This window comes from Myripristis murdjan, chromosome 22 (genome assembly GCF_902150065.1).
Source record: "Myripristis murdjan chromosome 22, fMyrMur1.1, whole genome shotgun sequence".
Taxonomy (NCBI): Eukaryota; Metazoa; Chordata; class Actinopteri; order Holocentriformes; family Holocentridae; genus Myripristis; species Myripristis murdjan.
In genome coordinates, this window is record NC_044001.1 from 19623228 (window position 1) to 19637526 (window position 14299).

Here is a 14299-nt window from a genome sequence, read left to right on the forward strand (position 1 = left end):
ATGCCCTTAATCGCAAACTGAGTTGTCACAGTTCAGCAGTGCTCCTCTGTTTTTTGCAGTTATATAGGCACCAGGAATAAACCCTGAAACACATCCAACATAGGCAACTGTATTTCTATTTTCTGCACAGACCTCTTCTAATATAATCTCAATTTACCGGTTTATATTTTCAAAAACCAACGAGAGTTTACTTATTTTTGAAACTGCGAGCGGAAGTGCCGTGCGTCCTGCAGGCATTGCTGTTGCCTTGACACTGGCAGGGTCTCACTAGTGAATCAAAGCGCTGGGGCCGTGGAGATTTGAAAAGCAGTGCCATCCGCATACCACTCAGGGTTTGCCCTGCCTCACAGTGAAGAAATTCTTTAGGAGGAGCTGCTTTTGCATATTTTGGTGAAACAGAGGCAGTCCTGACAGCGCTCCTCCATCGGAGACAAGAGGACGCGATTCTTCAAGTGGTTATTTATGGAATAAGAGGAGGTAAGGAGATGCGCCCAGCGTCTAGAAATTAGGGTTAGGGCTGATTATCGCATAAGTCGAGGTGATCCAGGAGTACAGCGGTGCATTAATAATCGATATAACCTTTGCCATGCAATAGATTTGCTGTCTAAATTCGTATTGCTGTATTAACGTGACCATTGACCAGTCCCGTTATGTCCTCTTGCATCTGAAATATCCTCGAGCAAACTATCACGGATGGATCAATAATGTCACTTTCCCCATACAGATTCATAGCAGGCAAATGCAAAATGCAAGCCTGATTCGCCGCCTGCAGTAACTGTGGTGTTTGAAAATCATCAGCCAATTGTGGGTTATACTGATCAAAATGTTAGTCTTCCTAAACCTGCATGATTTCGACAGAATTAATGGCAGGAGACAGGCTGTTTGAGATGAGAAACTGTTGTTTTGCTGAAATCCGTGGGAGGAATCCAGCTTTAAGGCTCCATCTACACCAGAGCGGTGTATTCTGCTCTGATGTGGATTCCACCAATCCCTAAATGGTGAAAAAGTCTCGAGAAAATCAAAGAAAGCACTGGAGTTTAATATGTTTCAGCTTCAAAATATGTTGGTAAACTTTGCAGATAATGTTTCTCTGCAGGGAGAGGAGGGGAGAGGGTGACCTTTCGACACCAGTTAGGCTGAATGGGTACCAGATGTGCTCTGTTTTAATGACATATCAAATAATCTACAAGATGTTGAGTGCATTTTGTGCTTCAGATAAAGCAGGAGCAATTGTCTGTGACAGAATAACTTAATTTCTGATCATCCAGACTAAGCTGCTTGCATGACTTGTTTTTAAGGAGTGTGTCAGGAAGATTAAACCATGCCAGTGCTCATTATGGACAATCAAATTTCACTTCATCACTGTTTTGGTCGGTTAACCAAAAGTATTTTGTAGGCACAAATTAGCACTGGGCCAAATGGACAAAATCAAATATCACAATGTCTTTTATTAAATATGGCCAACAATCATTAGTTGTGTGAATATAATGCCCACACCTGTAGAGGCCAATAACAGAGCAACTAAAACAGTCTAATAAATACAGAAAATTGCCTTCCTTTACTGTAATGTAGCCTTTAAAAAAAGAAAAATATAACACTTATGCTATACCATCATATTACAGTCTCCAAAATCGTAGATGATATCTATATTGATGTAATATCGACATATCAACGAGCCCTAATACACAATTACAGTGTAATCTCAAGCAGCCCACCATGTTAAAGCTATCTTCCTGCCAACTCGGATCTTTCAGAGCAATGAAAAACAAAATTATATGGAAAATTAATAATCTTTCCCATGATACTTAATTTTATCTCCATACCTATTTGTTTATTTTGTCACTGATTATGAATGACACATTTAACTATGTTTATTGCAGCATGTTTGGACAAATTTTATTAATGCATACTGTGTGCTTTGTATTTGTCATAGAAGAAAAATAAAGATGTTGCTGCTCATACATAAGCAAAGCATTGTAGCTGTATACTAAAAGTGAGTTGCAAAGCGGGTTGCTTCCCCAGAGGACAGATGAGTAGGTCTGGCTTGTGTGCAGCAAATAAACCTGCTATTAGTGGTGGACTGGGAGCTTTCTCAGGAAGTGAAAGCTGCTTGTATTTTAGGGGCGGGCAAAAACACACACCTTTTCCATTCTAGTTGAACTTTGGCATCATTTGACATGAAATCCAGTTGTTGACACACAAACAGAAAATCCCTAATCTTGGGATCAAATCAGCATTCTGATAAACGAGAATGAAATTTCAAAAGAGGAACGTGAACTGTCATAGCCGCGTGTTTATCTTGGGTTTCCTGTCCCAGGAAAGTCCTTTCCTTCCCCCTTGAAAAAGCGCCACGCTGGAGATTCCTGCCCACAGCATGGAAAGGAAAAAAAAGTTTCCTTCAAAGAGTGATGACTAAAGTTTTGCAACAACTGGAATTCTTTTGCTGTAACTCTCAGCGCATTTTAATGAAGCCTAATGCATTCACCCGTGTTCATGACTGAGAAAACACTCCCTTACAAAAAAGCTTCCACTGACAGCTGATGTGCCAAATTTACAGAGAATGGTGAAGAACAGTGTACCTTCCAGTCAGAGGGAGCATTTAAATGGTTGTCGGCGATGGCTCCTATTACTCCACAGAAAGCAGGCAGCTAGGCAGGGAGCATTCCATCCATTTTGTGGCTAATGAACAGAGCTCTTTGAAGAATGCTGAGAAGGCCTATTGTGAAAGACCATTGTCTCCCTGCTTGCTGCCACAGAAAAACTCTCACACTGGCTGCAGGAGTCAGATCAGTAATGCTTCAGTCAGAGCCGACAAATGCCGCACCAGAATGTGTGAGGAGAAAAAAAAAAACCTCCATTCTAACTTGACTTAAGGAATGGCTCTACCAAGCGCATAGAAATGCAATTTGTCCAATTTTTCACGAGTCATTACATTTATTCCCTGGTCAAGAGAGAGGAATCCAAGGCTGATCGTTTGCAAATGGGTTGTATCTGTGGTTAGTTTACTGAGCCCCTGGCCAAAAAGAGGCACTGTAAAAGCAAAGATTCCTACACAGAGCATTGTGTTGTCAAGATACAGAGGGCTTGCAAATCTGCAGACAGCCTGTGTTACCAAAGAGCAGCCTAAAGTGTTGTGTGTAGAGCTACGTTGTTGTTCTTCATGTTCATCATTCAACGTCACATCTGTATAGCTTTGCCTTGCCAAGTGGGAATCAACAGTCGGGGTTGAGCAGGCCAGCAAAGCCACTCATGCTGCTCATTAATGCCGGACCACCTCATATCACAACTCTGTGCAGAGGAAGTATTTTTAGACTTTTGGACAAACTTTTCCCTTATTTAGTCTGAATACTAATCCTGTTGGCTTTAGGAGAATGTAGGAACTTACTTTAATTGTTAAATGCATGGCAGCGGGTGCTTTTAGGAGGCTTGGGGTGGAACAGGTTGATAAATGAGGGGACCGGGATATTCCAGAAATAAATGAAATAAATATCAACAGCTGTTCATAACTGTGCCATGTGAAATTGCATCTTTTTGCAATCTCAGTACCAAGCATGAGAGTATTTTGAAAAACTAAATCATTTGTTTAATTAGATTAATTAAATCTCATTAGATGCAATTAGATTCCCAAACTGCACTATGCACTGACCAGGCAGTGTTGAGCCTGCCTTTGTGTTGAGTGTTGAGCTGACAGCGAGTCGCTTCTCTTTCAGGCAGGATTAAGTTGGGATGTTTGGCAGGGCTAGTGATGACTGGACAGCTGACATATCTCTCACTCATGCACAAAGTGCAGCTCTATCATTTCCTATTCTGTGTTCCCTTCTGATAAGGCCTTGTTTTGGCCTGCTTCCTCTGGTCTGGATAGCGATGACGCTATTGTATAGTGGACCAAATGTGTTGGATATCAGCACAAACAGGCGCCGTGTGCAAATAGCAAATGAGAACACTGCCAAGGCCATAACAAGTACAGTTGAATGTTTCGAATAGCAACTGTTGAATTCTTTATTTATTATTTTTCTGAGTACAGTCTGGCATTGACACAGAAATGTGAACTGTCTTTCTTTCTCTCCTCTGCAGTCCTCCAGCCATCATGTCAGTGAAGTCAGATGGAAAAAAGAAGTGGGCGGCCGTCAGGGGCCGCCTGGGCTCCTCACAGGACTCAGACACCCAGCCGGAGGCCAACCTGGAGAGTGCCGACCCAGAGCTGTGCATCAGACTGTTGCAGGTCCCCACCGTGGTCAACTATTCTGGGCTGAAGCGTCGGCTGGAGGGCAGCGACCAGACATGGATGGTCCAGTTCTTGGAGCTCAGCGGGCTGGATCTCCTCCTGGAAGCCCTGGATCGCCTCTCAGGACGAGGCTGCTCGCGCATTGCCGATGCCCTCCTGCAGCTCACCTGTGTCAGCTGCGTACGAGCTGTCATGAACTCGTCAGCAGGGATCCACTTCATCATAGAGAACGAGGGATACATCCGCAAGCTCTCCCAAGGTTGGACAGCATCTAATTCTGATGAACATACACATGCAAGGGCTTTTGCCTCATAAAACACTGTCACTGTTCATCTATTCTTTGTGCCTCACATGAGCCTCATACATGAAAATGGTTGCCCAGAAGGTCAAATAAAATACTTTGACTGATGCTGAATATTTTGGTCAAGGAATGACAGTCAACATCTTCCATTATAATGTAAGAAAACATTTCATGTGAGGCTATGATGTAACACTCAATATTATTTTGTTTGTCATGGACACAACAACATTGTTGAGGTGAATTTCCCAACCAAGTTCAGCCTCTCATGCAGGGATGAATCACTGGGGGTTGTTTCTGGTCAGCCATACAAATGTAGTGTCATAGTTGGGTGTTGCATTTGACTGCCTTCGTACATAGACACAAGCTTATCTAAAGCACAACATTTTGTCTTTAGAGGGCAAAGTTCAAGCTGCGTTGTAAAAGGCGCTGAAGCAAAGCATCACACTAGAGTCTAGACACAAGTGTTTTAGAGAGCAGCTTGTTAACTATGGAACAGAAAGGAAATATGAGGACTATATCCGTTGTGATGATGTGTGTGATCACAATCCTCCACAGCCTTGGATACCTCCAACACCATGGTGAAGAAACAGGTGTTTGAGCTGTTTGCTGCCCTCAGCATGTTCTCTACAGACGGCCATCGTCTGGCGCTGGACGCCCTGGACCACTACAAGGCAAGAGGCCTACCTGTTTGTATTGCTAGCATTATTTCTAAAAAGTTAATGGGTTTTGAGTTTACCTTTTTTTATGTAAAATGGTCCTATGTAAGTCTGGATAATAAATGCCTTTGTAATTGCCCTCTAGTGGTGGTTTGTGTGCACAAGCAGTATCACCATCATCACAGTTACATTCATCCTCAATGATACTGGGGTAATTACCTAAAGTGACTTTGATTTGTCTCCTCAGGGTGTGAAGACCCAGCAATATCGCTTCAGTGTGATCATGAATGAGCTGCAGGCCACAGACAACGTCCCCTACATGGTCACCCTGCTCAGTGTCATCAACGCGCTCATCTTTGGGATGGATGACCTCAGGCAGAGGGATAAGATGAGAAAGGAGTTTATCGGTATGGTTCTTTACATGGTCAGCTGCTACTCAGCAATTCATCAGAAATCTAGGCTCACATCATGAGCAAGGTCACAGGGTGGTAAATTGTTAATGCAAAAGTCCTTCCCCATAGAGCTGAAACTCCACGGGAATGCAGAGGAGAAAGTAGGCCATCAGCAATAGCTTTGTTACAAATATCTCTGTCACTGGGTCTTTCTAAGAATAGACCTGATGGCCTCATTCTCACTTGACTCTGAAAAAACACCTGAGAACTGAGCAAACCTCAAACGTGTGATGCATCGCATTTTTGTGCACACATTTGACTTTACAGACGTATGGCATTTGACTGTGGAACATGTGCAGGAAAGCAGCCTATCTGTTAACACTGCCTATATTTTGTTGATTTGGCATTGTATTAAAGGTATCTTCAAGACAAACACACTCTCTAAAGCTGACTAAAATTGAGATATTTTGAAGCCAAATATCTTACATTAGCAAATATGTGAGCTTCTTTTCATTCATTTGAAATGTTCAAGTTCAAGTTTATTACATGGTACCTGGTATAAATTTCCAAAAGACAATTTACAGCATTGAGTCTATTTAAACATGACCATGCCGAAAAGGAGCAGAATGAAGATAAATCTTATGTTTTCTGCCCACCCACCACCTGAGCAGTGGTTTGATTGGCCACTCCTCATTTTGTGATTGCTCACCTGTGACTTCCTGTCAATGGCCACAGCCAATTTATCTGACTATGAATGGCTTAGTGGCCTATTTTTAACAAGTCTATGGAAAATTAGTATTTAAGGGTTGTTAAACTCAGGACTGTGCGTTTTTTGTTGTTGTCTTGCAGGGCTTCAGTTACTTGACGTACTGCCTAAGTTGAGGTGAGCCTTCCCTCTATTGTTGACACTGGATCGGTCAGTCTGTATCTACATTTTACACAATTTAAAGTGGAGTTTTTACATTTTAAAGGTCCTAGTCACTGCAAGCAAAATTATTTGGGGGAGGGGGGTTCACCAGCCATATTTTAAGGCATAAGCTTATTCATTAATCACATGGAATTTAAATGTCCTTAGAGGTTTGTTTTCAAAGAATGACTTTTTAACTGCATTGAAGCCTCCCCGTGCCCAACAGTGATCTGTATGTGTGTGGTGCATAGAGAGCAGGAGGATGAAGACTTGATTATTCAATGTGAAGCTTTTGAAGAGGCAATGGCAGAGGATGAGGATGAGCTCCTGCGAGTCTATGGGGGAATTGACATGAGCAATCACCTGGAGGTTTTCACTACACTCTTCAACAAAGTAAGCACTGACTTTTCACTTCATCACATGCCACAATGTAGAAGATGTTCTTGTTCAAACTGCGGGGTGAGATCATCTGTTTAACAAAGTTAAACAGATTGGAATAGGGAATAAAAAGTATATTTTACTTGGCTTAGTTTACATACACTGTGTCATCAGGTTCGGCATACAGTAGGGTGTGCATCTGCATGTGTTTCTGTGTGTGTGTGTATGTGTGTGTGTCCAGGTGAGCAGCTCCCCAGCCTCTCTCCAGCTGCTGTCCATCCTACAGACGTTGTTGCTGCTGGGACCAGAGCGCTGTGATATCTGGCAGGCCCTTGAGGCCCTCACTAACAGAGCCATACTGCTGGCCCAAGACTGTGAGTCAGCCCTGCAGAAAGAATATGCTCTCTTTCAGATCAATAGCCTAAAGAGGCTATTAGCTAATGGGCTGCTTAGATAATTACTGTGTGAAGAGTAAATGGCTCAAAGTGGTGAAATGCAGATTTACTGTGCATTGCATACCTGGTGGCAGGAGAACTTGAATGTTTTTGTTTTAGATATGAAGGTAGTATTTTTTTTTTTTTTTTAATTGGGGTTGTCAGTGTCTGTGCTTGTGTGGATTTGTGCTCCAGCTCAGGTGGAGTCCTGTGAGAAGGTCATGCAGCGCCTGATGTTCTCCAAAGGCAATACCAGTGTAGGTCATCATGAAGTGGACGGGCAGGCAGTCAGGAGGGTGGACAAGGCTGTGCAGACTGATCTGGCTGAAGACGATAAAGAGAAACTGGCAAAAAGCACCACATCCAGCCACATGCCACCATGTGCCTCTCTTCCACCTCCACCTCCACCTCCACCCCCACCCCCACTCCCATGTATGCCTGGGCCCCTGCCCTCAGGCCCCAACCAGTGCCTGCCTCCGCCTCCACCTCCACCTCCACCTCCACCTCCACCTCCACCACTACCCAGCTTAGGCGGAGGACCCCCACCACCGCCTCCTTTGCCTGGAATGCCACCACCGCCCTGTGGTCCAGGCATGCCTCCCCCACCACCCCCACCCCTCCCACCTGGGATTGGCAGTGGAGTGCCTCCGCCTCCGCCTCCCCCTGCCTTACCTGGCATGCCACCACCACCTCCTCCTCCAGGCATGATAATGGCTCAGACTAGCCAGTTCTTGGGTTGCTCTGCACCCTCCAAGGCGGGCCGGTGCCCGACCCAGAGGATGAAGAAGCTCAATTGGCAGAAGCTCCGATGTGTTACAGGTGAGCGGGTCAACCGCTCAAATGGTGTCAAAAGCAGATTTACCCTCTGAAAAAAAACTGTATGATATGATACAAAATGAAGTAGTGTGGGCACATGACAGGTAACCCTCCTTTCCTCTCAAACACACACAGATGGTAACTCCATGTGGGCGGCGGCTCAGAAAGACCCTCCTTCTCGGGAGCCGGACTACAACAGTATCGAGCAGCTGTTCTGTTTCCCGGTGACCGAGCACAAAGACAAGGGGGCAGCTGCTCCTGTCAAGAAGGAGCCTAAAGAGGTGTGTATGGCCAATACAGCACAGTACCTCAGAGCTACAGCACCTAAAAAACATCTCATCACCAGTGCTGAATAATGACTGTGCCTTTCCTCCCTCTCTTCTTTCTGCTATAGATTTCATTCATTGATCCGAAGAAAAACCTGAATTTGAACATATTCCTGAAACAGTTCAAATGGTGAGATATTTTCCCATCATTCTGAGGCTGATGTTACTATTTTGGTCCATTTGCTTGCTCACTATTTTTTACCTTTTTTGTCTATCCAGCTCAAATGAGGACTTTGTTGCCATGGTTCAGAATGGGGACCGGAGTAAGTTCGACGTAGAGGTGCTAAAGCAGCTTCTGAAGCTCCTGCCAGAGAAACATGAGGTTGGCATAATGAGCACGTTGAAAAGATAATACAGCTACACACCTTAAAATTATTTTGTATGTATTATCAAGATGCATTGGAGTGACTATTTTTTTCCCTCAATGTAGATTGAAAATTTGAAGTCCTTCCAAGGAGAGAAAGACAAGTTGGCTAATGTTGACCGCTTCTACATCTCTCTTCTTGGAGTGCCCTCGTAAATATTCAAACCCTACTACTGGTTAAACTATGGATTATTTTCATACTGTATCTACTACTCCAATCCTGTACATTCTGTCATATCCAGCACCTTCTTTTTTGTTTGTCTCCCCAGTTATCAGTTGAGAATTGAGTGTATGTTGTTGTGTGAGGAGACTGCCTCAGTGCTGGACATGATCAAGCCTAAAGTAAAGCTGGTGGAGGAGGCCTGCCAAAGTAAGTAAACAGCGGGCCTTCAACTGTATAAACATACATTTTTCCAGTGGTGGCCTTACATCCGCACTGTGCCATTTTCTATGTATAAAATACCACACGATTAAAATAACTGAATTTTGACCTCAGTAACCCTTGATATTCTATTTAAAGCGTTTATCTGAGAACAATTTACCACAAATTCAATGTGACTACTTTCTCAGCTCTCAGAGTGAGTGCACTCCTGGCCGATTTCTGTAGGCTCATCCTCGACGTGGGAAACTTTCTCAACTATGTAAGAACCACTCCCGCCTCATTTATATTTTACTTACACTGACATTTAGAGGGAACTCGCATTCTTAATCAGCTATGGGTCTACTTCCAGGGAAGTCACACAGGGAACGCAGAGGGGTTCAAGATCAGCTCTCTGCTCAAGCTGACAGAGACCAAGGCCAATAAGAGCCGCATCACTCTGCTTCATCATATCTTGGAGGTACACTAACTGGCTCATAGCAGCTGAGCTATAACGCTTTCAGTCATGAACCAACTTAATTATCCACTATGTGGTTTGTTTTGCAAAGGAAGCAGAGCTGAACCACCCAGAGCTGCTGATGCTGCCAGATGATATAGAGATCTGTGAAAAAGCAGCAGGGTACCACAACCGCCTTCATATCTATTTTAGCTCACGTTTTTTCTTTTTAATTGGTCCTCAACGGATCTGCATTTGGCAGTGAAAAACAGACATCAATAACACTTCTGCGTTTTGTCTTTAGGGTTAACCTGGATTCAGTTCAGTCAGAAGCCAGTGCCTTACTGAAACGGCTGAACGACGCAGCCAAGAAGGTCTCTAACTCTGTGGAAGATGTGAAGGAGCAATACACAAAAGTTATTGAAGTAAGATGATACTCGCGGCTTTGCCTCTCAGTAGAGCCAAAAAAATGGATAACTCAGTGCTGTAATTGCTTTGGAAGCCGGATCTAAATCCCCAACGCCGCCCTTTTCTCCACACTAGGAAAGTCTGGAAGCATGCCGAGCTTTAGAGGAGCAGTTCACTGAGATTCAGAAGAAAAGAGGCGAGCTGGCCCTCTACCTATGTGAAGACTCCAGTCAGCTGTCGCTTGAGGAGCTCTTTGGAACAATCAAGACTTTCCGAGGACTTTTCATCAAGGCACTGAAGGTCAGGAAAGTTAGCATTGTTTAGAGTAGTGACCATATGTTTGTCCCCGTTATTTCATTCACTTTCCCTTTATGATGTATTTTGAACGTTGTGCATGGTAATGTATTTGTAACATTTTATATCGACATTTTATATAGCTGGAAATGTTCTCTTCGGGAACTTTATGCTTTCTATGAAAACCTGCGCTTTCCTGTGAGGTTGCAGTGAAGGATGCTTAACTATTCAAATACACATAGTGATATGTGTGATACACTATGTATCATATTATTTCCACTTGCATATTAGACACTGTTGTCCTTGGTGTGTCAGTATAAAATATCAAACTCTGAAATGTGTTCACATGTCCTTGTCCATATATCACAAAGATAAATTTCTTTGTATATTTTGCATTTGGCAACTGGTCATATTCTGTCTTTCCCACTAACAGGAAAACAAAACCAGAAAAGAGCAGGCTGCCAAGGCTGAAAAGAGAAAAAAACAGCTGGCAGAGGAGGAGTCCAAGAGACAGAAAGGGGAGAATGGAAAAATAAGTGAGTTGCTACACTCGTCTCTCTCTTTTCCTAAGAGTGTCAGATTTCCTTTCAAAAATTTCCTCTCAGACCAAGATGTGATTTGAAAATACAGAACATGAGTGTCCTTCTCCCCTCCTCTGTTACCAGTCAAGAAAGGCCTCATGCCACAGAACGATGGCTGTATCATTGACCACCTCCTGGCAGATATCAGGAAAGGGTTCACCCTCAGGAAGACAAGGCCCAGGTGCGATTCGGAAAGCCTCCCTTCTAGTGAAATGCATAGGGATACCAGCCAACCTGGTAAGGACAAGAGACTGCGGCTTCCATCCGCAGCTTCTAGCTCTGTTCCTGAGCCACTTAACTACAAGCTGCAACTCAGCCTCGCTGCTTTTATCTGTTCTCTCATTTGTGTTTTTGTGCCACTGGCTTCCGCCCATCTCACTGCGTTAACTTCATCGCTTGGTTGCTTGGCCAAGCTGTTGTTTCTAACTCTCTAATGTCATGCCTCTTGACATTGACATGGGTCACTTTTGAAGCAATGCCACCATTGTAATGATGACTATTGTCTCAATCTGTACACTTTCCACATCAGAGCCAATATTACCAACTTCTCCCTGCAGGATCATCTGTCAAGCCTGTAGAAGAAGAAGCCGAAACCTTGGCACCAGAAATGGCACCAGAGGGACACAAGGCCACCGCAGGCAAAGTGGACGGCTTGGCCAGCAAACCCCAGGAAAGTCCGGCATCGCCACAGAATGCACTCCAAGACGGGCCAGCTTTACCACCCAGCACACCCCAAGAAGAACCTGCTCCAACAGCGAAGTCACCCCAAGAAGGACCAGTTCTGTTACAGAATGGGCAACACCAAGAGAAACCTGTAATGTCACCCACCACTCCCCCACATGCCATACAAGCTAAGCCTCAGGTAGGAGAGGAGTGTCAGCCATGCCCTCGCACAAACAGCAGCACAACAGATGCATCTGGGACCAGTGTCCTCACTGACAACCAAAACCCATCTTCCTTCTCGGATGCTGACCTGGCAGAGGCTGTCTTGGATGGCACTTCCTGCCTGGTAACTGAGAAGCTGGTGCCTAAGGAGCCACTGGGCAACATTGTGGAGGTTGAGCTCAATGGGAACCACATGCCTGCTCTTGCTGATACAGACATGAATGTCAAAGAGAGCAGTGAAAGTAATGTAATTAAAGTTGGGCAAGATGACACAAGTAATAAAATAAGCCATTTGGCAGAGAGTGTAGGACAAGAGGGGGCTAGTGAGGAGCAGGGAAGCATGATTGGAAAAAGCTCTGGCCAAGATGAGGTTGTGAGTAACAAACGCTCGGATCCTAAAGGCAACGAGACGTCAGTCAGCGAGAGCCTCCGGGGTTATGATGTCCCGGACGGACTGGATTCTGAAGATCTGTTGTCGTCGGTCTCTGAGGCACTGCCAACATCCGCTTCAGCTCCCGTTAAATCTGAACCAAAGAAGCAGCAGAAGCTCTTTAGACGAAGCAAAAAGAAGAGTCATGAAGGTAATCTACCAGTTAACTTAAATAAAGGTCATGTTTGGAATGTAAGTCTCCTGATGTGTCTTGAAGGGAAATCCTTCCTTGTTTTGTTTTTATTATATTTTACATTCTATATTTTATGTATGGGCTATGTTAGTATATGCTGATCACTATATTGTGTGATGACATGATCTTTTGTCGAGCATGAAAGTGTATGTCAGACTTGATTTGAAGTTTTAGAGTTGATTGATTTTGTTTTATATACATTTTAAATCTCATCACATGGAGTCCTTTTTATGGTCACTTTTTGAATATTGTTTTTTTCCATTTTGACTCTCTAAAACACAAGGTAACAATGGAAAAGGACACACTAAACATAAAAAGGGCTGTGTGTTGCAGTGAGGTAGGTCAAGCAACATGATGGGATACTGACGTAAGCGGGGACATCATTCTGATCAACTCGATCATCACCAAAGCCTTTTCCCAAATAACATTTGTTGTTGATTCTAACTGGAGTCTGGATTTGTCTGTGTTGTCCAGCGTTTAACACATGCTTTTACTTTAACATCCTGGAAAATCGGGGGTCATCAGGTGTCTTGATGTGCTTTTTAATGTCCATCCAGTCTGAGAAGAAAAATTGCAACAATTAATCCTCTTGACAGTGGCCTAAAAATAATCTAATGTCTTGGTTTTCTTATTTCAAATTGCTTCGGTTTGTGAAAACACAACGAACTGGCTCATTCCATAAGTGCTGTCAGTTTTCCACATCTCTCACCCTTATTTTCGTGTCCTGTCCCAAAACCTCTAAATAGGACTGTTTAACCTACTAACAATACACTGTCTCATGTGCTTCCTGTAACTTGCCCTTTGTTAATCTGGCTTTTGCTGGAGGATAAATGAATCTGAATGCATTAAAAATATTTTCTGACAGTTGTAGCAGTTTCCACCTTTTTGAAACAGAGGTGGTCAGGTTTGTTAGCCACAAAAGTCTCAACCATAGAAGATATTACACACCATGTAAATAACATAAGAATAAGAATAAGAAGAATAAGATGACTCTTTTCTCTACTAAGTGCCTTTGAGCCAAAACATTTTATGCAATAATGATAGCTCTCATTGGGGATATTAACTTATTTTAGAATTTGATTCTTTTTATTCATTTTAGTTTTTGTTTCTCTAGGTGATTCCAAGAAAAGAAAATCAAGAGGAAAAAGGAAAAGTTGATCCAGTAACTCCAGGCAGGATTACAGAACTTCATGGACTACAGTGTAGCCTGTTCTGTGAAACTGCACAAATATGGACTTCTTCAAAGGGATGCAAAACATCTTCCTTTTTCCTGACCAAGAGAAATAAACCCATCTAAGGCTTGGATCTACACAGCCTTGATGTCAGCTTCATGTCACTTTATGTAAAGGAATAATTGCCTATGTATATGAAGATGAGGTGTTTTTTGATTTAGTATTATTGGGAAGAAAAAAAACTTAATATGCTTTATATGTTATTTTGTACAATTGCTGTCAGAAGTGCAGTGAATGTGTTTTTGCTATAGCTATATTAACCACCCAGCATAGAGGAGGATGCTGTGTTTGGTGCAAAATTTTTCTTGAATTTCACTTGCCTTCAGAACAGAAATAACTGCTTGGGTCTTATGTCAATGCCTATCATTTCTTTGTATTATCAAGAATGGCTATCATAAAACATATACTCCAAAGGATATACTACGTAATTGATTGTATGGACTTGTAATGTTTTTAATATATTTATTAAAAGTAAATCCTGATAGCTGGACTTGTTTAATCACACCCACCTGATTACGCGCAGTGATGCAGCGGTAAATGCAAAAGGCAAATATAAACAAAAATCAATTGGACTTTGTATTTACCCTGCCCTATATCCCTGTGACTTTGGCTGCAGGCTGTGCTATCTTTGTGCTGATAAACAGCCTTGGAGACAGCTTGCC

General features: G+C 43.1%; 1 protein-coding gene across 5 annotated transcripts; it reads left to right on the plus strand.

Annotated features, from left to right (window-relative positions):
* Positions 1 to 327: 327 nt before the first annotated feature.
* LOC115380703 (inverted formin-2) lies at positions 328 to 14121 on the plus strand. Of its 5 annotated transcripts, XM_030081875.1 has the most exons (22): positions 328 to 477; positions 4075 to 4484; positions 5082 to 5197; positions 5430 to 5589; positions 6424 to 6457; positions 6733 to 6874; positions 7101 to 7233; positions 7489 to 8112; positions 8245 to 8390; positions 8504 to 8565; positions 8655 to 8757; positions 8866 to 8951; positions 9069 to 9169; positions 9370 to 9440; positions 9531 to 9638; positions 9727 to 9797; positions 9919 to 10039; positions 10158 to 10322; positions 10750 to 10852; positions 10982 to 11134; positions 11455 to 12363; positions 12689 to 13269. In XM_030081875.1, exons 2-22 carry the CDS (start codon positions 4088 to 4090, stop codon positions 12739 to 12741), a joined length of 3858 nt encoding a protein of 1285 aa, XP_029937735.1. In that variant the 5' UTR covers positions 328 to 477; positions 4075 to 4087; the 3' UTR covers positions 12742 to 13269. The 5 variants fall into 5 exon arrangements, with proteins under 5 accessions (XP_029937735.1, XP_029937733.1, XP_029937730.1 ...); XM_030081873.1 differs by lacking the exons at positions 328 to 477; positions 4075 to 4484; positions 5082 to 5197; positions 5430 to 5589 and having other exon boundaries at positions 6268 to 6457; positions 6708 to 6874; XM_030081874.1 differs by lacking the exons at positions 328 to 477; positions 4075 to 4484; positions 5082 to 5197; positions 5430 to 5589; positions 12689 to 13269 and adding an exon at positions 13520 to 14121 and having other exon boundaries at positions 6269 to 6457; positions 6708 to 6874.
* Positions 14122 to 14299: the final 178 nt, after the last annotated feature.